Source organism: Amblyomma americanum, chromosome 1 (genome assembly GCF_052857255.1).
Source record: "Amblyomma americanum isolate KBUSLIRL-KWMA chromosome 1, ASM5285725v1, whole genome shotgun sequence".
NCBI classification, from domain to species: Eukaryota; Metazoa; Arthropoda; class Arachnida; order Ixodida; family Ixodidae; genus Amblyomma; species Amblyomma americanum.
In genome coordinates, this window is record NC_135497.1 from 535,290,967 (window position 1) to 535,315,764 (window position 24,798).

The 24,798-nt window shown below is 51.2% G+C and overlaps 1 protein-coding gene across 1 annotated transcript in view; it reads left to right on the top strand.

Annotated features, from left to right (window-relative positions):
• Nucleotides 1–8,479: 8,479 nt before the first annotated feature.
• Nucleotides 8,480–24,798, top strand: part of LOC144129205 (hemicentin-1-like) — a 414,526-nt gene continuing 398,207 nt past the window's right edge. The window contains exons 1-2 of the mRNA XM_077663195.1: nucleotides 8,480–8,519; nucleotides 9,784–9,929. Coding sequence (XP_077519321.1) covers nucleotides 8,480–8,519; nucleotides 9,784–9,929 — 186 coding nt within the window. The remainder of the gene's footprint in view (nucleotides 8,520–9,783; nucleotides 9,930–24,798) is intronic.

The window sequence follows — 24,798 nt, forward strand, 5'->3', positions numbered from 1 at the left end:
GGAACGTGTTAGTATGGGAATCTTATTCCCGGAATTGCTTCAGAAGTGCAATTGACGATAAAGATAAAATGAAGCTGGTGGGGGCTCCGCATGTCTAATATTTGATGCTTAACTGCTGCCGCTCGATGCTATTTTACCGGTCTACGAGTCTTCAAGTTAGCGGCACCGTGTAACACGAGAACTTATGGAATGTGTTATTGCGGCAGATTCGTTTGCTTTGATTAATAACATCTTGACATTCAGGAGATGCAAAAGAATGGGGACTTAGTCACCCGAGAAGCTTCGTTACGCTAGAAGAACAAACATTTCAAGGGTTGCTATATTGTGGTGCTCTTGTGAAACAAATTCCAGATTGAAAATTTTTGTGCACTTTTAATTTGCTACCGAATTTACATTGCATTATGCTCTGTCTTCCCAGGAGAGAGCCATCATTCGCTGAGTTGCCTGTTCCGGCTCGGTCATTCAAGCGTGAATGATATCATTCATGAAACCTGCACGGCTATACGCCAAGAACTGAGAGCGGAGTATATAAAAACGCCCAAAACAGAGGAAGCGTGGACAGAAGTGATGCAGGGCTTTGGACGTCAATGGAACTTCCCCAACTGTGCCGGGGCAATTGACGGCAAGCATGTCACCATAACCAAACCTGCCAAGTCGGGCTCGATATACTATAACTATAAGAAGACGTTCAGCATAATCCTGTTTGCTGTGGTGGACGCCAACTACAGGTTTATCTACACTGATGTTGGTGCACCAGGATCGCAAGGAGACGCGGGGGTCTGGCAAACAACTCTGCAGAAAAACATCACCAACGAAACAGCCGGCCTGCCAGACGGCGTGAAAGTGGCAAGTTCACATGACATTGTGGTGCCACCTGTATTAGTTGGTGATGATGCATTTCCAATAGGCAGGAATCTCATGAAGCCGTTCAGTGACAAAAAGCTCACCGAGGACAAGAAGATATTCAACTACAGGTAAATACTGAATACAACATTTTGTGCTTTAAAACTGATTCCTGCAGTCACTTGATCCAGATGTTTGATAGTGCGTCATCTTGTCCTCACCTTTTCATTGTTTTAGGCACTGTCCGTGCCTGTTTTTGCACTTGTATGCGTGCTTTGTAGACTGATTTGTATTTTTGCTTTTCAGGTTGTCCCGTGCACGACGCGTCGTTGAGAATGCCTTTGGCATACTTGCCAATCGGTTTCGCTTCCTCCACACCGTGATCAATGCCAAGCCAGAACGTGCTACAGCGATTGTGGACGCAGCGTGTGTGCTACACAACTTTGTGGGAATGGATGGTATGGGTGATGGAGATGCACATCTCGAGCTTGGCAACACCTCAGAACTTAATATGCAGCCTTCACCTCGTGGAAGGATCAATGCCATCGGTGCAGCAGTACGACAACAATTGTGCGACTTCTTTGGAAATGAAGGTGCTGTGCCATGGCAGCGTGAGGCTGCCCACATAGACGTGAGCAAGTATTGACAACAGTGAAAGTGTCTAAATAAAATGTTTATAAAGTTTTTATTCCCGACTAACTCATATCACTTGAAAATCTTTCAATGACCTTCAAGATCTCTGCCTGACAGGACAGCACTTTCTCTCTGGGCACAGATTTAATATGTGCAGCGACCAGTTTTCCGAACTGGTCTGCTGGATCCTCTGGCTGCACATGCACTTCAAATGCACTGGCCAATTTTTCCAATATTTGCTGGCGGTCGCTCCAACGAGCACTCGACTCTTGAGCCCGTTCATTTGTCCTCCTCCTCTTCTTGCCTGGTTGCTGACCTGGAGAGGGTGGGGATGGTGCTGACTGGGTCTCAAGTATGCCAGACTCTGCTGCAGTTCTCCCTACAGCTTCATTTGTGTCTTGCTCTGGAGACTGAAATGATAAAAAATGATAATGGTCCTGATTACTGTTTTCAGTGTGCAATAGACATGGTCGGAGGTCTTGGAAGTTATTGTAATTCTTACGGAAAAGTAACAAGTACAGTTATCGCAGGAAAATTTTTTCTCGAACATCCTATTCGAACTTCAAAAACATAAGTACATAGTGAACTCTTGCCCCAAACGTGCAGTTCTTACTGCAAGCATAATATGAAGGAGGCCAACAGCCATCTAAAGCCAGGAGAAACAAGGCGAATGTTTCAACTTTTTTTGTGCGGTTGACAATCGGGATAGTAACAATAATTATATTATGCCTTAAATATAAGTGGAAATATTCTTGAGCGATAACAATATGATACTTAATTTCCCATTTATAAGCTCTGCAAACAAAAGAGCAAGCAACATTCTCCTATGCTTGCCTGATCTCCGATGGCGGCTGGCTTTCTTATTTGCGCCATAACGAGTCCCTCATTTCTCTATCCTTGTCCGCTCTGGGGGCTTAATCTGCTATTTCTACTAGAGGACATGCGCACATGCACCGCGCCAAACAAACGGGTCACAGGTTTTCGCATTTTCCAAGTTTTCGACAGGAAAACTGCCAATAATGCACTGCTAATATTGTGAGGGTCAGATATGCGAGGCGCAACACAAAATATCTTACCACTTCTGCGCTCGCTGCATTGCCTTCGCACTGCCCGTTGATTGAGCGGTGAGTCGGCATTCGCACGGCATCTAGGAATCTCAGGGTCCTGAAAAATCGCCACTTCCCAGTGTACGCCTCGTCGGCTGCCTGACCACTTTTTGTTTCGAGCATTTTTTTCTTCTCCAGGCGGTACGTGCGTCTTTTGTTATTAAAAAAGGTCTTCAATGATTCTGCGTGAAATGAAAAAAAACAACCATTATCTATATCAAACAAATGTACACCGGGCTTTCACACAGTGCACAGCGTGTCAATCATGCTGCGTGTTTTTGTTTTTTTTCGCAGCAGTCACTTTATCGTCACGTCGTGAAATATGACCAAACAAACAAGGCTACAAGAAAACACGAAAAAACAATAGGCGAGGTGCATTTCCGAATTTACAAAATATCACATACCTGTTTGGTAGGGAGCGTAGGCTGGCCATTGTTCAGTCATTTGCTCAGTTATTTTATCCCACAACGCTTGCTTCAACTCAGTGTTCGAATAATCATTGCGGGCAATGTCCCAAAGCGTTGGGAACTGCTCTACAAGATTAATTAAGAAAAGCGCAGCGTCGTCGGACAAACTCATGGTGCGCACGTTGGTCAGAGAACGACAAAGACGCGACAAGCACACTAGACATGCGCACGCAAGCACACGTTTCGCATGTAAACAGTGATGCTTACTCTGATGCGGCTGTCGCAAAAAATGCACAAAAAGTAGCAGGGTGTCCAGACAACGTGGCGTTTCATTCTGAATTTGTGTTTCTTTCCCGCCAGAATCCCAAAGCGAAAAAGCGCCTTGCATTTTCCGTCCGCGTCGTCCGCGGACATGAGCCGGTTGGCCTGAATCCGTGACGTCAAGCCTACGTATGCGCGGTTCGTCCGCGAGATCTGCGATTCGGTCCGTCGTGTGAATCCACCTTAACCGCTTGGGGGGGGGGGGGGGGGGGGGGGAGTTTCGGGCTCGAGGGAACAAAGGGAGGGATGACAAAGCGTGAAAGCTTATGCAATATTTATTACAGTTGCAATTAACACACAAAGCGGGCCAGTTAGATACAAACATCAACGAGGTATTCCTCGGAAATAGAAGGCTACGTAAGAAGGGCTCCCGACTTACCGGCTGGGTCAGGGGCGCTGCTCTACCGAAGCTCCGCCCACAACCGGTGTCACACTTCGCCACCGCCCAGCAGTGCCTGAGCGCTGCTGGCTGCTTGGCATGGTGTACAAATCTCACAAGAAAATACAAGATAGCTCTGTTATCAGAAAGACTGCCAGCTATACTCAAGCAGCGACAAAGCATGCCTGCTAATGTTGGGAGCTTTCGGCAACGGCGCCGCCCGCGGGCGCTCCGGGCGACGAGCTGCGCTGGTGTCTTGATGCCCTGGGGGCCGTATTCCGAGTTTGTGTCATAATAAAAAGCGTCATAATCTGTCGCCGCGGCGACACATTATTGGTCAAAACGCCGGAAGCGGATGTCGGTTTGGTTGCGACTATGAGCGGTGGCAAGGTGTCACTGCATTTCGGTTGCCGCAGCGAAACCTCCAGCGGCGTTTTTGCTCTTTGCCGAGAAAAAGAACGTGACCAATGCGACAGAAGAAACATTCAGCCGGAATTTTAGTTTCGCATCACATTCCACAGTAAAGAGGTGATATCAAAGCTGCTTGATTTATCCAGACAGACTTCAACAAATAAAAACAATAGTTCAGGTACTCTTTTCGTACCGTAATGGCCGAGGGTGCACTTAAAAAAGATATTGCACTCAACTACGCATGTCTTTGCAGTGACGGAGAGAAGGTTCAGGACAGAAAGCGGCCGCTGCAGCCGTCGATCGCCTGGGGTAAATAAAAGGCAGCTAGCTTGTTCGCATAACACGGCGTTTTACATTTATCTTGAGGGTTAAAGGGAATAGAGAGGAAAATTTGTGGCATGCACTCACTCACTGCACAATGCGCGCTCCGTGCCGTGCTGAACCAAGACGCCGTGACGACTTTCCGTCTGCAACATCGCAGAACGTAAGTTGTCGCGGTTATTGGACGGGTATGGAGACGGTAATTTACGTTTTTTTATTCCTTTTATGCAGGTACTGCAAGAGCCGCGAGGTTTTTATTTTTTCTGCAGCAAATAAATAAAAGGAATGAACTAAAAAAAACCTTGCGGTGTTTCTGTTCGCAGACTTCGCAGAAGTTTTCGTAGATTCGCCATGGTACGAAGCGCACGCATGCCCACACATTGACGCCTGAAAACTAACTTGCAAGCTAACTCGCGAGCTCAGTGCAGAGCCCCACCACCGCGGTTATCAAGAACCGTAAGGGATGTCGAGAAACCACCTCTGGCATGTCAAACGCGTCGATGTAGTAGCGCATCGCTGGCGACTGACCTGACACTGCCAGGAAATACACACGATCATGATGCAGGGAGCTTCAGTAGCTAATATAGAATTCTAGAATACGAAACGCACGTTTGCGCGCAGTAAACGCAAACATTTTGCAGGACGTTATGCTTTATGTTACATCATTCAACATACGCAGATGAGATAATTCCGCTGATACTGGCGCCATCCGGTTTGAATGGAGAGAACAATTTCTACAACAACGTGGCCTCCGCGATCAGGTCCGGCATGCCGCGGAGGCCACGAGAACAAACCGGTGCTCATAGTAGGCCTAAAGCTACCAAATCGTCCAGCGAAATAAAAAACAGGCGAAATTTACCGTCCATCTAATCTTATAGGCAAGATAAGACGAAGCGAAAGCCCCGTACCCAGTTTATAGCTAGTTCATGTGTTGAAAAATGTAGTAACATCGATGAGTTCACTTCGTAGCGAGAGGCTCCGCTTCCATGCGCGCCGCCATGTTGGCTGTCCTTGAGCGTCTGCTAGGTGTTTGACGTCACGTCAACCCTTTTTGCTGAATCCGAACCACCACATACACTTCCGGCATTTCGTCCAATCAGCTGTGGCCGCTGGGGCAGATTATGACGCTTTTTATTACTACACAAACTCGGAATACGGCCCCCTGGTCGTCGCTAGGCCTATAGCCTGTTACGCGTCGAAGCCACAGTGGTCTGCACTATAATAAAAGACCTACTTTCACATCGCTTTAATGTCAACAGCATCATCTAAAATAAAATGATAATGTGATCAATTTCCGCGACACCTTCGGCAGAGGAGCTAGCGGGCGCCAAGCGAGCCGTGCCCCCAACGGCGGCCAGAGAGAGATGCGAGGGGGCTGCGGCAAGAAATCTGCGCGTATCACAGCGGTTACTTCCGCCAGCAACCGAGTATTGGTCAGGGATCCTCAAAAATGATAAAATGTTCCGATTTCTTACTCAGATATAATTAGCAACAATATTTAGCACATTTTTAATTATGATGCTGGCAGACTGGATCCAGTCTGCCCGGCCGGCAAGCCCGGCGTACAACATGTTCGCACAAGAAAATACAAAACAGCCATACTGCCAGAAAGGCTGCCTCCTATATTCGAGCAACGACAGCATGCCTGTGCAAGAGGGAAGCCTTCGGCAACGACGCCGCCTGCGGGAACGCCGAGCGACGAACTACGCTGCTTCCTGGCTGCCCTGGTCGTCGCTAAGCCTAGCTGGTTTCGCATCGATGCCGCAGCTGAGGGCGATTCGGGACTGGCCAGCGCTTAAATTAAGGTGCTACACTCGGCACCCCTTTAATGTTAACTCATACCATAATAAAAAATACATTAGATTTCCGCGACGAACTCAGCAACGGAGCTAGCAGAGTCTAAGCAGACGCCAAGCGAACCGCACCAGACAGCAGCAGCACCAAATCAGCTATGGGATGAAATTTATTTGTATCACAGTCGTCACTTCTACCGGAAACTCGGTATGGGCCAACGATCATCAGAAATGATGCTTTTTTGACATTCATCTACCCCCGGGCTCGTTATGAAGGTTAACAAACAACACTATAACACATTTTTCTGACGTCGGCGGCCCTCATCTATGCTGGCAGACCCGCCAGCCCGGCCGGCCGGCTGCGCCTCTACGTCATCATGAAGCTGGAGCCCTGCGCTCTCGCACTGGCTGCTGCTTCCCGTCGTTGCGGTTGCCGCGAACGACGCGGCGTTGACATCTAGCAGATTGGACGCGGGCGACGAGCTGCGATCGGACGTAGCGCCGCCGTTCGCAACGGCACGCCGCAGTGAATCGCACTTTCTCTTCGCACGTGTCCTCGCCTTTAGGCCTACTCGCTCTGATTCTTGCCGGTGCCAACAAAGGGCCAAGGGCAACAGCTAGAACACAACGCCACGAGGAGATACGTTTCTACCAAGGTGACCCTAATGCGAATGGTGCCCATTGCTTCTCGCGGTGTCGGAGCGCACCAGTGCTTTTTCTGCAATCATGGCTGCAATACAAATTAGCTGATTACGGCACCCGGCTCCCAGAGCGAAAGAGACAGAACAGAGAATATTTACAACTGCATACAAGAACAATCGGGCCATCCTTCAGGCTTCCGCATTCACTCGCTTCAGGCTTGCTGTTCTCTGTGGACGGCTAAGTCTCGCTCTCCATGTGCGGATCTCCTAGGTTCACCTTCCAAAGGTGTATCGTTGATGTGCTCATCAAAAGCGTAGCATGCACGGCAATTCCCTCATGCCCCTGTTCCGCTCATCTCGCTGTCAAGTAAGCATCTTAGCCTTGATAGCAACTCCAAATTCGGGTCAGGCCGGACGCTGTTCCAAATTCGGGCGGGCATACCACCAACCGAACTGACTGTCGTCCCTCGTCCCCTGAGCTTGCCACACGTTGGGCTGCCATTGTGGAATTATCAGGGGACAGCCTTTCACCCCGCGCACTCCCACACCGCGGATGCAGCGTTTTCGTTCGCTAACCACGGGGGCGGGTTCGTGCTCGAGGTAACAAAGGTAGGGACGACGAAGCATGAGCACTGACATGCTATTTACTACACTTGCAATTAATACACAGAGGGGGCCAGCTAGCTACAAAACATCAACGAGGCATTCCTCGGGAATAGAAGGCTACGTAAGAAGGGCTTCCGACTTATCGGTTGAGGGAGGGGCGCGACTACGGAGGTATCCGCGGCAAGCATTTGTATGCGCCGACAATGGTGGCCGGGTCTTCCCGTGCGCGCCGCATTCTTGGGCAAAGCCATCCCCGAGCATTTGATAGGGAAGGCGACGAGAGCGCGTTAGCTACGCTCGCTTCGCTGCCTGGAACCAGAAGTCCGGCGGCAAGGCACGACGGATCTGTGTGCTCCTGCCACGGAAAGTGACGAGAGAGTGCGGCTGCCACCGATCATGACGCTGGCTGTATCCCGGCGATACTCTCACCGGCTCCGCAGAGTTCCCGCCGCGGTGGCTCAGTGGTTAGGTCGCTTGGCTACTTACTGATCCCGAGTTCCCGGGTTCTAGTCCGACCGTGGCGGCCGCATTTCGATGCAGGGGAAACCCTAAGGCGCCCGTGTGCTGAGCGATGTCAGTGGGCGTTAAAGATCGCCAGGTGGTCGAAATTATTCCGGAGCCCTCCACTACGGCACCTATTTCTTCTTTCACTCCCTTCTTTATCCCTTTCCTCACGGCGCGGTTCATGTGTCCACCTATATGCCAGACAGATGCTGTTTTCCGCAGAGTTCCGCGCAGCCTTCGAGGTGGCGCTCGCGTCGCTGCTTTCGCTTCCGCCATGAGGGAACTTCCCTCCTCGCCCAGCCGATGCTGTCTTGACGCACGATGGTGAACATTGGCCGCGTCTAAATTGAGGGGGGAAACAGGTTCTCCACAATATTTCGTGAAGATAATGCCCGGATATCTGGATACTTCACGTGGGCATAAAGAAAGCAGATCATGTGATAAAACATCAGGCCGACAGGCTGCAGACGCGTGCAGTGCTTTGAGAGCAGCTTCCATACCTTGCTGGTAAAGTATGTTATTGCTCATGGGCTCGCCGACAATTGCAGCGGATCGTGGGTGCGCGTTAATACGAGCAGCGTACACAGAATTGAAAAAATGGGTTCAAGCGCCCTGCATTTTCTTCGACATCATGGATATTAGAACCGTCGCTGACAAGGACCGGAGCTGATAATACGTTTGTACTTTTCATTTTAAAGAATTTCCACAGTTCTTTCGGTCTTTTCTGAATGCGCAGAATGAACGTGTCAAAAAATTATTTTTAGCTGCTTTTAATCCAGGCTTCATATATTAATTCTTTTGCTTGAGTTTATCTTTCAGCTTAAGAGAAGTGTTTTTCTTATAAGCAGCGTAAACATACGCTTCTGTCTGGCCATGCGTTTCACGTCTCGCAAACACTGCGGCTTACTTTTGTTCCGCCATGCAATCATAACCCATGATGGTACATATCTTTCACGTACCTCTAGCATTTTGGCTTTAAAAATTTTCCACAACTCTTCTGTATTCATAAATTTGACCTGTGTTTCAAATACATCCAAGTAAGAATCCAGACCTAAGGATGTATAATTTACATGTGCTTTCTTACAGGTATAGATGCAACGCGTACACCGTTGACAGCCTCTACATGCTGCAGATTCATATCTCAAAATACAGCTTGGTGGTCACTTTTGCCCGTTGGCACTATTGTTGACCGCACCGACTCAGGCGCTATTAGTGAAAAGCAAATCTGAAACATTACCTGCTCTTGGCTCTATAGAACGAGGTGTGTCAGTTCGAAAAGGAGACAGATAATAAACATTTCTTTCCTAGACTGGCTGCAAGCACTAGAACATCGGTCAGCCTATTTATGGAACATCGGTCAATCTATTTATGGAAGATTGAAATCTCCGCCTATCAATAGATAATTGGTGTTCACTGTTTCTACAGGCGTTAGTAACCTCGCCTAGAACGTTAACCTTACTTCCTGGCGGGCGATAGAACGACCATACTGACATTGACCTGCTGTTCTTCCTTGTAAGTTCAACCCACAGTACTTCACTTCGACTGCCTTGAATTTTGATTTTTGGCAGCACAATGCCGCATCCACTAAAATATAAGTGCCTCCACCGAAGCGATTGTGGTCCTTACGGTAGCAAACCAAGCCCTTGGGGAATACTTCATCAGCCGCAACGTATACATCGAGCCAGGATCCAGACCCTACGATTAGAGCTACATGGCAAAGCCAACCTAACAAATTATGAACGGGCCATTTCCCCTTCTTCGTTGGCGCGCGATACCGCACTGGGAAAGCAGCCACTCTGACCGACACTTTCTCCGCAGTGCCTCCCAGGATTCGAGTGCCCGAGAAGGCGCTTTCAGTGTCCGAGCACTCGCCGGTCAAGCTGCGCTGCATTGCTTCTGGCGAACCGCAACCTTCGGTAGTCTGGATGCGTGACGACAGCCCGCTGGACAAGCGCGACAGTAAGGTGCGTCACTGGCATCGCTGCGCATTACTCCAAACGCGTGCGAGTAGGCCACTAGATGTTTTTGTTGACACCACACACGTTGCATTTTCCTTTTTTCTCTGTATTCTTTGCTGGGCCGCTTAATGTCGCACATGCTTCGCGGGAGCCCATCAAGCACCGGGTAATGCTCGTCTGTGCCCTGTCCTCGCGCAAGCCTGCAGCTGTGGCGCGCGTGCTATTCATTTTACAGTCGTGACGGAGTTCAATTTGGTATCAACTGCCACTGAAGCGGAAGCTCGAGAGCTTGTCAGTGCGTCGACATGGTGCCGCCGGTAGCACGGCATTATACTGCTCAGTTAACTATAAGGTGACGACTGGGCGAGTTGGTACTGATCCATCTTTCGCCAGCCAAAATACGCGACACGGAAAAGAGACACGAGGCTCTGTCCTGTTATCTTTTTTCTAGGTCGCGTCTCTTGCCAGGTTTAAGGTAGTGACACACCTGCATTGCGGCACGCTTCACCAAACAAAATGTTTTGCCACCTGGTGAACGTGGTTTGCGTGTCCAATGTAAAAAACAGGATTGCGCTGAGAAAATAAGCGAACTGAAAGTGGGCGTAACCGCTTAAAGCGAGTTGTCATGGTTGTGTGTATGAACACATGCACTACTACGGCCCCGCCACAATATATACAGAAAGGAGTAAAAAAAGGAGTCAGCAATCCTGCAGGAAACACTTTTTTATACAAGGTATGCTTTTCATAAAAGAGGGCTGCTTAATCTTTTTTTTTTACTACCATATATGCACATTCGTATTTTGAGTGTAGAGGGGTCACCAACGGCTTCTTTTACGCAGACACGTATTAGCATGTTTTTTTAGCCCATACCAGGTGTTTGTTTTTTAATCTGTGCAAAATTTTATTTTGAAAACGTTAATGATACGACGTTGCGGTCTCTGCAGGTTGTTCGTATGGCATTCGAAGATTCAATCCGAGGTAGCAGCTAATTAAAATATGCTTCGAGACATTAAAAGTCGAGTTAAGCGAGCAACAGTACCCAATACCTAAATTAGGCGAAAAATACGTCGGAAATAGTATAGCCGCAGTTCATGCTGGCGAGATGCGTTTGGAGCCCAAAAAATGAAGCAGCGTTTTTCGTGCGACGTGCTGACCGGCGCCTTTACACTTTGCGCCAATGGAGAAAAATCGTCAACCTAAGGAGGGAGGGTACACTCCTGGCGGCGAGCAGCAGCCCCCTGGAATTCCTGTTACCTGTCGGCAACAGGTTATGACAGCGAGGGGAAAAAACCATTGGAGCCGACACCCAATCTCCGCCGCAAGTGTGTGACACGATAGCGTAATGGGTTAATTCCCTTATATGCAGAAGGTCATTTTCTACATTCATAGATCACTGGGAGTCCTAATACCGTCGAAACGCGCGGGACTCAAGTTGCAGTCGTAGTTCGTCGGCACATCGTTATCGACAAACCCGATGCCACGAACGCCAGCATAGCTTCGGCGCAGAACGAACGGGCAGCATGCCGCATGCTTCGTAAAGAACGCGCCTTGGATGTGAGCGGCGTTGTTCGCCGCTCACCGCGTGATTCCCGCGGTCACGCACGGCCCCACTGCGCCCGATCGCGATGAGCGGGAGGCGCTGCCGTCGCGCGCTATCTCCAAGAAGAGGGGGCGAACCAGAAGCTGAAACAGACAAAAAAATGGGATACCTTCATAAAGTGTAGAAGGGAAGCATCCTATTTGATTAATGAGAAAACTAGAAGAAAGGGCGCCCAATGAAAGTCAAAAATAAATAAAAAGGATAGAAAAGCAGCTCAGAAATTCTGGAAACATCTAAATACAATGAGTAATACGACTAGGTTTGAGCAAAGGTTTATTGATACAGATCAGGGTATTCGACTAGAAGGGGTGAAGCAATGAAACACATAAGAACAAGGATGAGAGAAAAAATTTAGGAAATAAATATTGCACATAATTTATCGAAGGAGGATAGACCGGTTATTGCAATGGCTTCACTTGAGCAAAGAGAGTGGGAAAGGGCAGAGAAGAAGGTTCCTAGTGGCACATCAACAGGACCAGATGGTATTTCGATTATGTTAATAAAGAAGCTAGGACCAAAATCCAACAAGCAAACATTAATAGAGGTAGTGAACAAAATGATAGTGGATGGCAAAGCTCCCAATGAATGGCGATTAAGCAGAATGAACATGATATATAAGCGAAGGGGGAAAAGCTCACATAAGCCACTACCGTCCCTTAACAGTGACGTACGTAGTTTGCAGGGTGGTGAAGCAGATTTTAAAGTACAGATTGCAGGCTTGGGTGGAGAACGAGGGGGTGCTAGGGGAGCTACAAAATGGGTTCCGGAAACAAAGGAGGTTGGAGGACAACCTGTGTTCATTGACGCAGTGTATAGAGATTGCTGAAAAGGAACACAGGGCCCTATGGCTAGCATTTCTGGATATGAGGGGAGCCTACGACAACGTTATTCAAGAGGATTTGTGCCACATGCTGGGCACACTGGATGTGGAAAATGGAGTAATTAATCTCTTAAAAGATATAGATAAACGTAGCACAGTGATTACAAAATGAAAAGAATGTATCAGGGCCTATAGAGATACAGTGGGGCTTAGGCAAGGATTTCCTCTGTCTCTCTTGTTGTTCATGTTGTACCTGACAGGGTCACACACCAAACTAGGGAGGAGCGGACTAGTCTTCAACCATTCTTTTTTCGATGAAGGCGAAATTCTAGAGGCCCGTGTACTGTGCGATGTCAGTGCACGTAAAAGAACCCCAGGTGGTCGAAATTTCCGGAGCCATTCACTACGGCGTCCCTCATAGCCTGAGTCGCTTTGGGACGTTAAACCCCCATAAACCATAAACAAAAACTTCTTTTTTCAAGCAAGGAGAATGGATTAAACACTCATTACCAGGACTAATGTACACGGATGATATAGTGCTAATGGCTGACAACAAGAAAGATTTGGAGAAGTTGATAGAAGTTTGTGGTACAGAGGGAGATAGATTTGGTTTCAAGTTTAGTAAAGAAAAATCTGCAGTCATGATGTTTAACCATGAGGGCGGCGAGCATAGAATACAGGAGTTCACGCTAGAAGTAGTGGATGAATACGAGTATCTTGGGGTGTGGATAAATAACAGTGCTGAGTATCTGGCAGAGCATGAAAAGTATGTAATGAATAAAGCTAGTAGGAATGCAGGTGTCCTAAAGAATAGGGTACTGGGGAATTACAATAGGTATTAAGTGGTAAGAGGGATCTTGAAAGGGATGTGATGTTTCCTCGTCTGACTTTCCTCAGTGCTGTCCTGTGCATGAGACCAGATGTTCAAGCAAGGTTAGAAATCAAACAACGCAGATAAGGGAGGCTAGCTTCGGGAGCACATGGCATTACTCCTAACCAGAGGGTACAGGGTGATATGGGATGGGCGCGGTTCGAGAGCAAAGAAGCTAGCAGTAAGATAGCATTTGAGGAGCGATTGAGAAAAAATGGGGAAAAGCGGTGGGCTAGGAAAGTTTTCACATAACTTTACATAAGGAATGTCGACACGAAATGTAGAAAGCGAACTAGAAAATTGACAATAAAATATATAGACAGCAGTAGAGGGGCAAATCAGCAATTATCGGTTAAGAAAAAGGTTAAAGAAAGAGAGAGATCCATGGAAAACAGGGATGCTGACGAAATTGACACTGGGAACATACATGATCTTTAAGCATAAAATTGTGAATGAAAATATCTATGATAACTGTATAGGGAAGCTCTTTGTTCTTTGAGGCCAGGGTGCGAATTTTGCGGACTAAGACATATAGAGTCAGGTACCATGAGATAGACACGTTGTGCGTTGCGTGCGGAGAAGAGGAGGGAACGGCTGAACACTTGATACTGTTCTGTAAAGGGCTTCAGCCTGCGGTAGAAAGCGGCGGGGCTGATTTCCCAAGGCATTGGGGTTTAAGGACAGGGAAGGAAAAGTAGATTTTAAGCGGATAGTGGTAACCAAGCAGTGGTTATTTGATTGGTGACTGAAATCAAGACAAGAGTAAAATTTCACAAGTCATGGCTAGGTGGCTCCAACCATCGCCCGATTTAAAGGGTTCAGCTTTATCCATCCATCCATCCATCCATCCATCCATCCATCCATCCATCCATCCATCCATCCATCCATCCATCCATCCATCCATCCATCCATCCATCCATCCATCCATCCATCCATCCATCCATCCATCCATCCATCCGTCCGTCCGTCCGTCCGTCCGTCCGTCCGTCCATCCATCCATCCATCCATCCATCCATCCATCCATCCATCCATCCATCCATCCATCCATCCATCCATCCATCCATCCATCCATCCATCCATCCGTCCGTCCGTCCGTCCGTCCGTCCGTCCGTCCGTCTCTTGGGGCAGTGTCGTACATTGCGAGAAGGAGAGAGTGGATTTAGTGGGCGCCGCCTGATCGCGCTTCGTGCGCGCCAAGCGAAGAGGAAAAATAGCGAAAACGTACTTCGTTATTAGCTTAAAGGCGACCTCTGTAATTTCCATGCCCATAATTACTAATATACGCAACAGTACATGCCTTTAAAGCACATTTATAAGACAACATCGCATTCACTAGACGCGCCTTTGTTCATTCCAAACCGTCGGGTTGGCGTGGCGGAGTGGTTAGCGTGTTCGTCTTGCACTCCGGAGGGCCCGGCTCGATTCCACAACTCGACTAATTTCCTACTCGGTGTTAGTTATCAATGCTCCTGGGATTTGTCGCTCACGGTCAACGCCGCCGAAGCCGACACCGGCTATTCTGCGACACGGGGCCCCTAACGCTATCGCGTTAAAGTCCATACGCGCAGCCTACTAGGAGAAGCAAGCAGTTATTGCTGCAGCACCACGCGCGAAGAAGACGAGGCGAACTGACCGCAAGCCCATCAGAACGCATCAGATGCATTGCTGGCACGGCAGCCATTACGTCAAGGTCAGCATTGAGACGCATACTATTTAGGGAAGCAGGGCAGCCAAAATTAGTGAAGAGTGAGCCCGGCGATGGATGAATGCGGCGTTGCAAGGCCGAGATCGATGGCCGCCGTATACCAGCCAGGCGCCTGACGCGTCATGGGGGGCTCGCGCTCAGCTCACCTCGTCTTTTTACGAAGTCGTGGAACTATCCGAATAACACCATCTGCCGGGCTAGTTGGTTGCGATCCGTATGTATCGGCAGCACGAACACAAATCCAGGAAGAAGAAGAAGAAATAAAAGTCGAAAGTTCAGCGCTCTGTAATATCTTCTTGTTCTTCTTCCTGGATTTGTGTTCGCGCTGCTTATATATATATATATATATATATATATATATATATATATATATATATATATATATATATATATATATATATATATATATATATTGTTACGGTGTGCGATGCCACGGGGTGGCCACGGGCCCGCCCAGAGAAATATAGCAGCAGTACGGAGGAGAGCCGGCGAAGCACGACCGGCGGCGGCCAAGCTTTCTCGTTCTATCTCCCTCGTGCTAGAGCCGCGCGCTCGCCGCTCGCGCTCGCTCTCCGCCTCTTCTTTTATTCCCGTATCACCTTTCCACCGGGGGGGGGGGGGGGGGGGGGGAGAAGTCAGGCCGTGCTTTGATGCAGGGTTTCCTGGGGCGATGCAATGTGGGCTCGCAGATAGGAAACGGTCACACTCTTTGTTGAATTCGAAGTGTGTGAGCTGGGCGAAGGTGTCTGCAGTCGCCGAAGAAGGTCCCACACCGGTTAGGCTAACTTCAGGGAGTTTTATGCATATTGAGCGGCGATCCGTTTATGGGACTGCATTGCGTGGGGAAGGCATGGAGCCAGCAGGCGACGACGGCACTGATGAGGACCCGGTAGCTAAGTCGGAGTCACCGCAGGCGCCGTAGACATATCGCTTCATGTTTGAAACATGCTCTGGGAAAATGTGGTGCACACCGCATGGTCGATGCTCTGGCAGGTCTTCGAGGCGGTATGTCACGGAGCCGAGTCGGGCAACGACACGGTAAGGGCCGCGGTATCGGGGCAAGAGCTTTGCGGCACGGCCAGTCGCACGGATGGTGCGGCGAACGAGGACCAAGTCACCGGGCCGGAAGGGGGGATGTGGTGGTGCTGCCGCGTTGGCCGCTTGCACACGCGCGTGAGCCGTGAGGAGGTTGCGCTGGGCGTCGAGGCGGGCGGAATGAAGTCGTTGAGCAGATTCTGTTGGTGACGCAGTAGGATGGGGAAGGCCCAACTGCGCGTCGAGAGGGATGGAGGGCGTTCTGCCATAGACGACTGAGAACGGCGTCACATGCGTTGTTTCTTGCGCTGCAGTGTTGACTGCAAAAGCTGCAGCAGAAACAAAACGATCCCAGTTTGTGTGGGACGGAGCGACGTAGGATGCGAGTATATCCGTGAGGGTACGGTTAACACGCTCCACGAGGCCATTGCACTGCGGATGATTGACGGATGTAGTGGAATGCGCAATGCCGAAGGAGCGGAGGGCTCGCTCGAATTCATGGGACATAAAGCAGCTCCCACGGTCCGTGATGAGGCGCCGGGGAACACCGTGCCGAAGAACGAGATGCTGTTCCACAAACGCGACGGCATGAGCGGACGACGTGTCTGGAACGGGCAGTGCTTCGACCGACTTGGAGAAGTAGTCGATCGCAACCAGAACATACCGGTTGCCGGCACGCGTCTTCGGAAACGGGCCCAAATGATCCAGTCCAACCAGCTCGAAAGGTGAACTTGGTGGCGAAAAAGCCTGCGGGGGTGGCTTGGTTACACCTGTGGACGGTTTTCTGTACTGGCATGTCTGGCAGGACGCCACGTGTTCCTTGACATCTCTGGACATATTAGGCCACCAAAACCGCTCCGACACTCGTGCGTAGGTCTTGCCGCGACCAAGGTGACCAGCCGTGGGAGCGTCGTGTAAGCCGCGCAAGATTTGCGACCGCAGTGTTGCCGGCACAACTGGCAACCAGACGGGTGGTCGACCACGGAGCCGCTTCACATGACACAAGAGGTCGTCCTTCATTCGATAGACCCGGCGTAGTTGGCGGAGGCCTGCGCCGGCGGCGGTGCCAAGGGAGTGGATTATGGCAGCAATGGCGGGATCTTGCGTTTGTGCAGTCCTCAGGTCCGTCAAAGCCGTCACGGAACAAGGGTGGCGAGAAAGGAAATCGGCATCTTGATGGGCAGAGCCGCGCCGATGCACTATTGTGAAATTGTACTCGAAGTTGCAGGGACCAGCGTGCAATCTTGGCATTCAAATGTTTGGCGGACCGCAGCCAAGTGAGAGCGCTATTGTCCGTGACTATGGTGAAGTGACGGCCGTACAGGTAGGGACGGAACTTCTCGACGGCCCAGACAACGGCGAGGCACTCGAGTTCTGAAGAGTGGCGGCGGCGCTCAACGTCGGAAAGCTGGCGGCTGGCATAAGCTAGGACTTTGTGGTCACCAGACTCGTCTTCTTGCAGGAGGACAGCGCCGAGCCCATCTTGGCTGGCATCCGTGTGGAGGACGATGGGGGCCGATTCGTCGTAATGGGCCAATGTAGGAGGCTCGAGGAGGGCGTGCTTGACGTCAAGAAACGCGAGCTGTTGGGCCTGCGTCCAACTCCAAGGTGCATTCTTCTTCAGCAGGGCGGTCAATGGAGCGCTGCGCTTGGCAAAGTCCGGAATGAAACGACGGAAATACGAAGCAAATCCAAGGAAACTTTTGAGCTCCTTGGCGGTGGTGGGAGCTTCGTAAGCTGTAAGCGCTTTTAGCTTTTCAGGGTCGGGACAGATGCCATGCCGGCTCACAACGTGACCCAAGTACGTCACCTCCGCGAAACCGAAGAAACATTTTTTAGGTTTTAAGCGAAGCCCAGCAGAGGTAAGGGCTTCGAGGACGAGTTTGAGGCGTCTCTGGTGTTCTTCAAATGTAGCCGCGTAGACAATTACGTCATCCAGGTAGACCAACGCCATAGTCCACTTCAAATGGCCTAAGACTCGGTCCATGAGACGCTGGAAGGTGGCTGGAGCGTTCGAGAGACCGAAGGGCATACGGTTGAACTGGTAAAGGCCGTCGGGAGTCACGAAAGCCGTCTTTTCCGCATCATCGGGGTGAACAGGCACCTGCCAGTAGCCCGAGAGCAGATCTAGCGTGGAAAAATAACGGGCCCCCTTCAGGCGGTCAAGCGCATCGTCGAGGCGAGGCAGCGGGTACACGTCGCAATTAGTAATAGCATTTAGCTTCCGATAGTCAACGCAGAAGCGGAGTGTTCCATCCTTCTTGCGCACAAGGACGACAGGGGAGGACCAAGGGCTACAAGAAGGGGCAATGATTCCCTGGTCAAGCATGTCGCACACGTGCTGCTGGATGACTCTCCGTTCGGCTGGCGCTACACGGCGAGGTTGGTGATGAACGGGCCCGCGGTTTTCGGTGTTGATCCGGTGTTGAGCCCAGGAAGTGCACCCGAGTTCACCGGCGCTGAGAGCAAGGCAACTGCGATGCTCGAGCAGCAAGGTCTTCAGAGAGGCGAGCTCCGCGCAGGTCAGGCTGGGTCCAAAGTTAAATTCTTCCCATGATAGGATCGCCGGCGCTGGAGGGTGGCGAGGCGGGGCTTCAGGTTGCAGAGACGCCACTGGTGACCCGGGGTCCAAAACTGAGGCTGTACCCAATTGCATGCCGGGAGTCAGCGCGAGAGGTACGCTGCTGATGTTGAGTATAAATACGTGGGCCTCTCCTTTGAGCACAGGCAGAAGGCTTCGAGGGGAGGTCATCTGACGGGCTGGAGCTGAACACCGGATGGGTTCGAACAGCACGTCTGCTGTGACCGGACTGTCAAGCTTGGCATACACCCACGTTGCCGCACCCGGTGGCAGGGTCACGGCGGACGCCACAGTCACGGTAGTGACGTCGAACGGCTTGACTCGACACGGCCACTTCGTCGCGAGGTCACGCAGAGATGCTGAGGCACGCTTGGTCGCCGACACCAGGGACTGCCACAGGGCGACACCGAGGCTGGAAACCCGGCTAAGCCAGCCCGGCCCACAGAGAGTTCGGCTCGCCCGTGGTTTGGTTCTAGTAAAATTAAGGACGACTCCGGCTTGCTGGCACCACCCGCACCCGAGGACCACTGGCCAAATAGGGCTGTCTGCGACAACAAACTCGGTGGAGATGGTATTTCCGAGTGCTGTCAGGTTGACGACGACACGTCCGACTTGCTCCACAGGGGTGCCGTTAAAAGCTAAGAGCCGGGTTTTGGCGGCTGGCAGAAGCAGGTGGGGCGCGTTAGCAACAAACGATTTGTGCAGTACATTGACAGCCGCTCCAGTGTCAACCAAGGCCTTTACGTGCCGGTCAAGCAGGGCGACGTCGACGAGCACGTAAGGAGCATCAGTGGTAATCGGAGCCGACGAAAGGAGGGGACGCGGAGAACGAAGGAGTGTGGGGACGGACTTTATTCGGCGGAACGGTGCCCCCGGAGTTCCGCCAAATCGTTTCCCGACGTTGGAGGGCCGGCGCAGTCCCTCGCGTAGTGTCCCCGCAGGCCGCAGCGGAAGCAGGTCATGCGGACGTCGTTACGCAGGCGTCGGATAGAGGCCGCAGTTGGGGCTGCGGACCGAGGAGCCTGCACCCGGACGCTGCGCTCGGCAGACGGTGGCGACCCCCGCGTGGCCAGCAAAGTCGATTCCGCCTCGATGGCGAGCGCCATGGCGGCGCGGACGGAATCAGGACGGCCAGAGCGGACCAAGCGCTGCACCTCGGGGAGTCGGATGGCGTCGACAAACGCCTCGGTGCCGACCAGGGCCGCGGCGTTCTGAGGCGCTCCCGGCAGCGACTGCAGAGCCAGGCGCTCAATGGCGGCGGCGAGGTCCTGGTACGTCTCCCCGGGCTCTTGACGGCGGGCTCGCAGGCGGTGGTACTGCACACGGGGTTGAGCTGAGGCACCATAGTGGTCGGCGAGGAGGCCCGCCAGAACAGTGTAAGAGCCCAGCTGGTCGGGCGGCACGTTCTGCAGCAGCTCGGTGGCGCGGCCCTTCAGTTTTGCAACGAGCATCCATGCCTTCATTTGCTCGTCCCAGCCTCTCGGCGCCGCAATACCGTCCAGCTGGATGCGGTAAGCATCCCACGAGATGGTGCCGTCAAATGTGGGCAATTCCACAACGTCCAACGAACACTGCGGCGAGGACGCACCCGCGCCGAGCACGCCATTGGCGGCCACGACCGCAGGCCCAGCGACGGCAGAGCCGTAAACAGCGGCGGCGGGGACGCCCAAAGGCACCTGACCTGTGCTCGGCTCGGCTGGCACCAGGCGACGGAGTTCGCGCCGGAGAGCTTCCATCTCCCCAGCCTGGGCAGTCAGACGGGCCTCCCATGCGTCCATCCGTTGGGTGACTGTATCCAGGAGGCGCTCAACACCGGCGTCCGGCTGCTGCGAAGAGCCGAGCCTCTCCGAGCGCCTAGGTCTAGCGGCGCCGGCCGCCGCGTCGTCGGCGCTATCGGCTGGTGGTGGACTCCTGTCGTCTGGCACGTCGGGTGCTTGATTCTGGGAGCGGGTGAGCGGCATGATCCCACCGCTGCCACCAAAATGTTACGGTGTGGGATGCCACGGGGTGGCCACGGGCCCGCCCAGAGAAATATAGCAGCAGTACGGAGGAGAGCCGGCGAAGCACGACCGGCGGCGGCCAAGCTTTCTCGTTCTATCCCCCTCGTGCTAGAGCCGCGCGCTCGCCGCTCGCGCTCGCTCTCCGCCTCTTCTTTTATTCCCGTATCAATATATATATATATATATATATATATATATATATATATATATATATATATATATATATATATATATATATATATATATATATATACACACATGAAGGAAGCCAACAGTCACCGAATTCAAGGTGCATTGGGGAATGTTTTTTTTTTAAATTTATGGTGCGGATTGGTGGGAGAAGAATGCTTCAATTAAGCTTTGATTTTAAAGAAAACTACTTATAAAGCAGCAGCAAAAACAACCATGCCACCGGTGGGATCCTAACCCACGACCTCTGAATATCGCGTCCGGTGCTCTTACCAACTGAGCTACGGCGACGGCTGTCCACTCTGCTGCTCTGGTGGGTATTTATGTTTATTGCGTGTAAGCGAACTACACTGCTTTCTCACTTCACCAGTAGCGCACAGGAAGGCTAATGTACTACGAATACGCCTTGGCAAGTGGCCGAGTGGGTGTGCTTTTGCACAGTAACACTGATGGGTGACTAGCGAAAAAAAAAGTTATGTTCAGGCGAAGCTCAGAGTAACTCGGGTAAGATCGGAAGAGCATCGCGCTAGCAGCAGACAATGTAATTAGGGCGTCGCGCCAGCTGAAGCTGAGTGGAAAGAGGGTGTGAAGGGGAAGAGCAAGAAACGGGGCTGCGTGCACATGCAGATGCCAGAAAGAAGAGGCGATGGATGAAGTCACCGGAAGAACGTGCTGTGCAGGAAATGGTAAATCATAAATGAAGCCGGTCCTTTGACAGACTCCGAAGCCGAGCAAAGTGCGTGGTGAGCTGACAGCAAAGCAAACGAAGAGAGCGCGAACGACAGTCAACCAATCCAGTAGACATGGCGAGGCGGCAAGCTGAAACAGAGTGGCAATGACAGTATAACCTGGCTGAATAGGATGCGGAAACAGATGAAGAACGAGAATGAAGAGGCGAAGGATGGAGTCGTTGGAGGAAAGTGAAGTTGAGAGGCGTGTAGAAGCGGCTTCAGAGGCAGCCGAACAGATGGAACGGTGACTCTAATCGCAGCGAGCTGCTCAGGCGGCTTATGGCAAGAGGAAACCCGATGAATGAGTGCAAGCACATTTGAGTGCACTCGAATTTTTATGCTTATAGGAAGCTAAAGAAAGAAAGAAAAGAAGCGCCAAAGAAACGCAAACGTTCTAGCGCGCTGATGTCGCATTTTTAAGCAGGCAAATGGGGGTCGAACTTTCGGTCTAGCTCGTTCACCGGCTTGAAGAGGAACTATACCATTTCCGGGCATGTCACGCGTCTAGTTTACTATCGGGTTGTTTTGCGCTCAAAGATCCACGTTGTATATCTCGAGATACAATGTCTAATTGGAAAATTTAAAAACTGGGCTTGTACTCAAAGTTGTACAAATTCCGCAATAAATTCCGCAATAAATTGGGGCGGCCTGAAACCAAGAAAAAAAGACATTGTAAATGGCCAGCGGCGGCAGCCGCACCTCCAGCTCACGGCGCGAGATCGTTCTGTTGACTGTCGCAGCAAGTTGTAGCGGGATTTACAGGGTTGATCCCCTCGAAAACAGACCAAGGAGGGCTAACAAAAATGGCAGTCTGAGCTCCGACAGTCAACTCAATGATCTCGCGTCGTGCGCTTGTGGTACGGCTGCCGCCGCTTCCCGTCTACCTCTTTACATTCATCCCCGGCTAAGGGCGAAGCCAAATGGCGAGTCAGGGAGACAACAACACACACGGGTCGTAGTACCGCTTCGGGCGGCACGCATGTACAGTCTCGCTGAAGTCTTCGTAATCGGTTCGCGGATGTCATAGCGCCGACAGTGTAGTTAACCGGGGAATTTCTCTCTACGACGCGGTAGGGTCCGTGATATTTGGGAAGAAGTTTTGAAGAGCGGCCGGGTGTGGCCGAAAGTTCGCTAAACCAGACGAGAAAGCCGGGTAGAAATCTGTCAAGAATGTGTGTACGGGGTGGAAGCAAAATTTTTGACGTCCTTGCTCACCGCACGTGAACGACCGAGTGAGCTGACGGCGCTCCTTGGAGTGCTTGGAAGCTTCTGAGATGGTTGTGCACTCGACGCATCAGGCCGAGAAGAAAGTGCAGTGGTGAGCAGTGAGGAAGGCTCCCTCCCGTAGAGAAAAAAACTATCAGAAGACAGTGGCGGTCTGCGTGACGGTGTAGTAGGCGTTAGTGAGGAAGGGTAGAGTTACAACCTAGTTGAATTTATATGAAGATACGTACATGGACAGAACGTCGCCCAATATGGGGTCAAACCGTTTCGTCAAACTGTTAGCCTGAGTATCGTAGGCCTTCGCTGTACAGTGAGTGATCTTACGTTGTTGTAGAAGAGAGTGCATTGCCTCGGACAGAAAGAAGCGCCGCCAGTCGCCCAGTAGCTTCCGGGGGGGGGGGGGGGGGGGGCTCCATGGCTAAGAATGAAGTGATGCAAGATGAAAGATGCAACGTGTGGCGTAAGTTGCAGCAGGAAGAAGCGCGGTTTCATCCTTACGTGTCAGGTGGTCGACGGCTGCAATAACCCAACTTGTGCTAGCAGGAGTGTATGGAAGCGGTCCCTAGAGGTCAACCTCAACGCGGTCAAACGGCGGGGAAGGGCACAGGAGAGGGTGCATCAGGCCGACCGAGTGGTGAGGACCGGGCATGCAACTTTGCCAGTCAGGGCACGAGAGAACGTACAGAGGGCAAAACGCTTATCTAGAACACGTTCTGGGCGTATTTCGGGTAGAACACGCGATATCTAGCGATAACATTTGGCTAAGGATGGTCTGGATGTAAGCATGTGCAATTAAACTCATGAGATTTCATTGTCATTTTTTGCCTTCCTGGTCGCAGCAACACACAGTTCGGTCCTTGCAGACATGTATTTTGCCCTCTGTACTGCAGGACCTAAAGGAACATTCCGCGCCGATAATAACAGAGGCGAAGTCGTATGTATGTTTTAAAGGCGCTCGCGGGAATAAACGGCGGGTCATGTGAAATAGGGTGCAGAATATCGAACTTAAATGGGTAGGGATTGCAAGCAACCTCTTAAACCCGTTAGAGACGTAGTTACGGTGGTGCAGGAGCCCACCACGAATCGCGAAGTGAAAAACTTGGTGGCGAATGTCACGAAGCACTGGTGCTGCTGAGGGATTGGAAAGAAAGCTTACATGGGAAGCAATGCACTGGTTTTTTTGTTGCTGGGTTTGCACGACAACGAAGCAAAACTGATATGAGAGTGGCGAACACTGTCAGGCGGCAGCGCAAAGTAGGACAAAGCGTCAGCGTCATTGTTTTTTCTGCCGGAGCTATAGATGACACGGATATCGTGTTCCTTTAACGGCAGGGCCCAGCGAGCGGGGCGGCTTTTAGGGTCGTTCAAGGAGGACCGCCAACATAAGGTATGGTGGTCCGTGATGATGTCGAAAAGGTGACCGTAAACGCAACGGCCAAACTTTCCGATCGCCCAAACGATGGCTAAGCATTCTTTCCCAGGGATGAAGTAGTTTGATTCCGCTTTTGTCAGGCCACTGCACGCGTAAGCAACGACATACTCGCCAAATACTGGTTTACGATGCCTAAGTACAGCACTCAGGTCAATGCCAATGGTATCAGTGTAAATTTGGGGGGAGCAGTTGGGTCGAAGTGTCGTGGTGAGCAGCCGGCACAAGGTAACGCGTCGTCGCAGGCAAGTGGCCAACCGGACAGGTGGTTACTGCCCCAAAGAATGTTCGCCAGTGGCGCGATGATAGAGTCAAAATTTCCGACAAAAAGTCTGAAGTAAGAACACAGCCCCATAAAGCTGTTAGGTTCTTTTAGAGCTGCTGGCTTGGGAAACTCAACTAGGGCAAGAAGTTTGGCAGGGTCATGAAACACACCGTCCATAGAGGTGAACAGACCAAAAATCGCCAGTCTGCGGGCGCTAAAGCGGCACTTATTTTGATTAAGTTGGAGCGCCGCTTCAGTTAAACATGTCAGCACGTGCAACAAAGGGAAAGGTGCGTCTCGAAATCAGGAGAGGAGGAGACAATGTTGTGTATGTAGCACAGGCACGTTTTCCACTTCAGGCCGCGTAAAATGGAGTGTGTCATGCGCTCGAAAGTCCTTGGGGTCTTACATAGTCCGAAAGACAT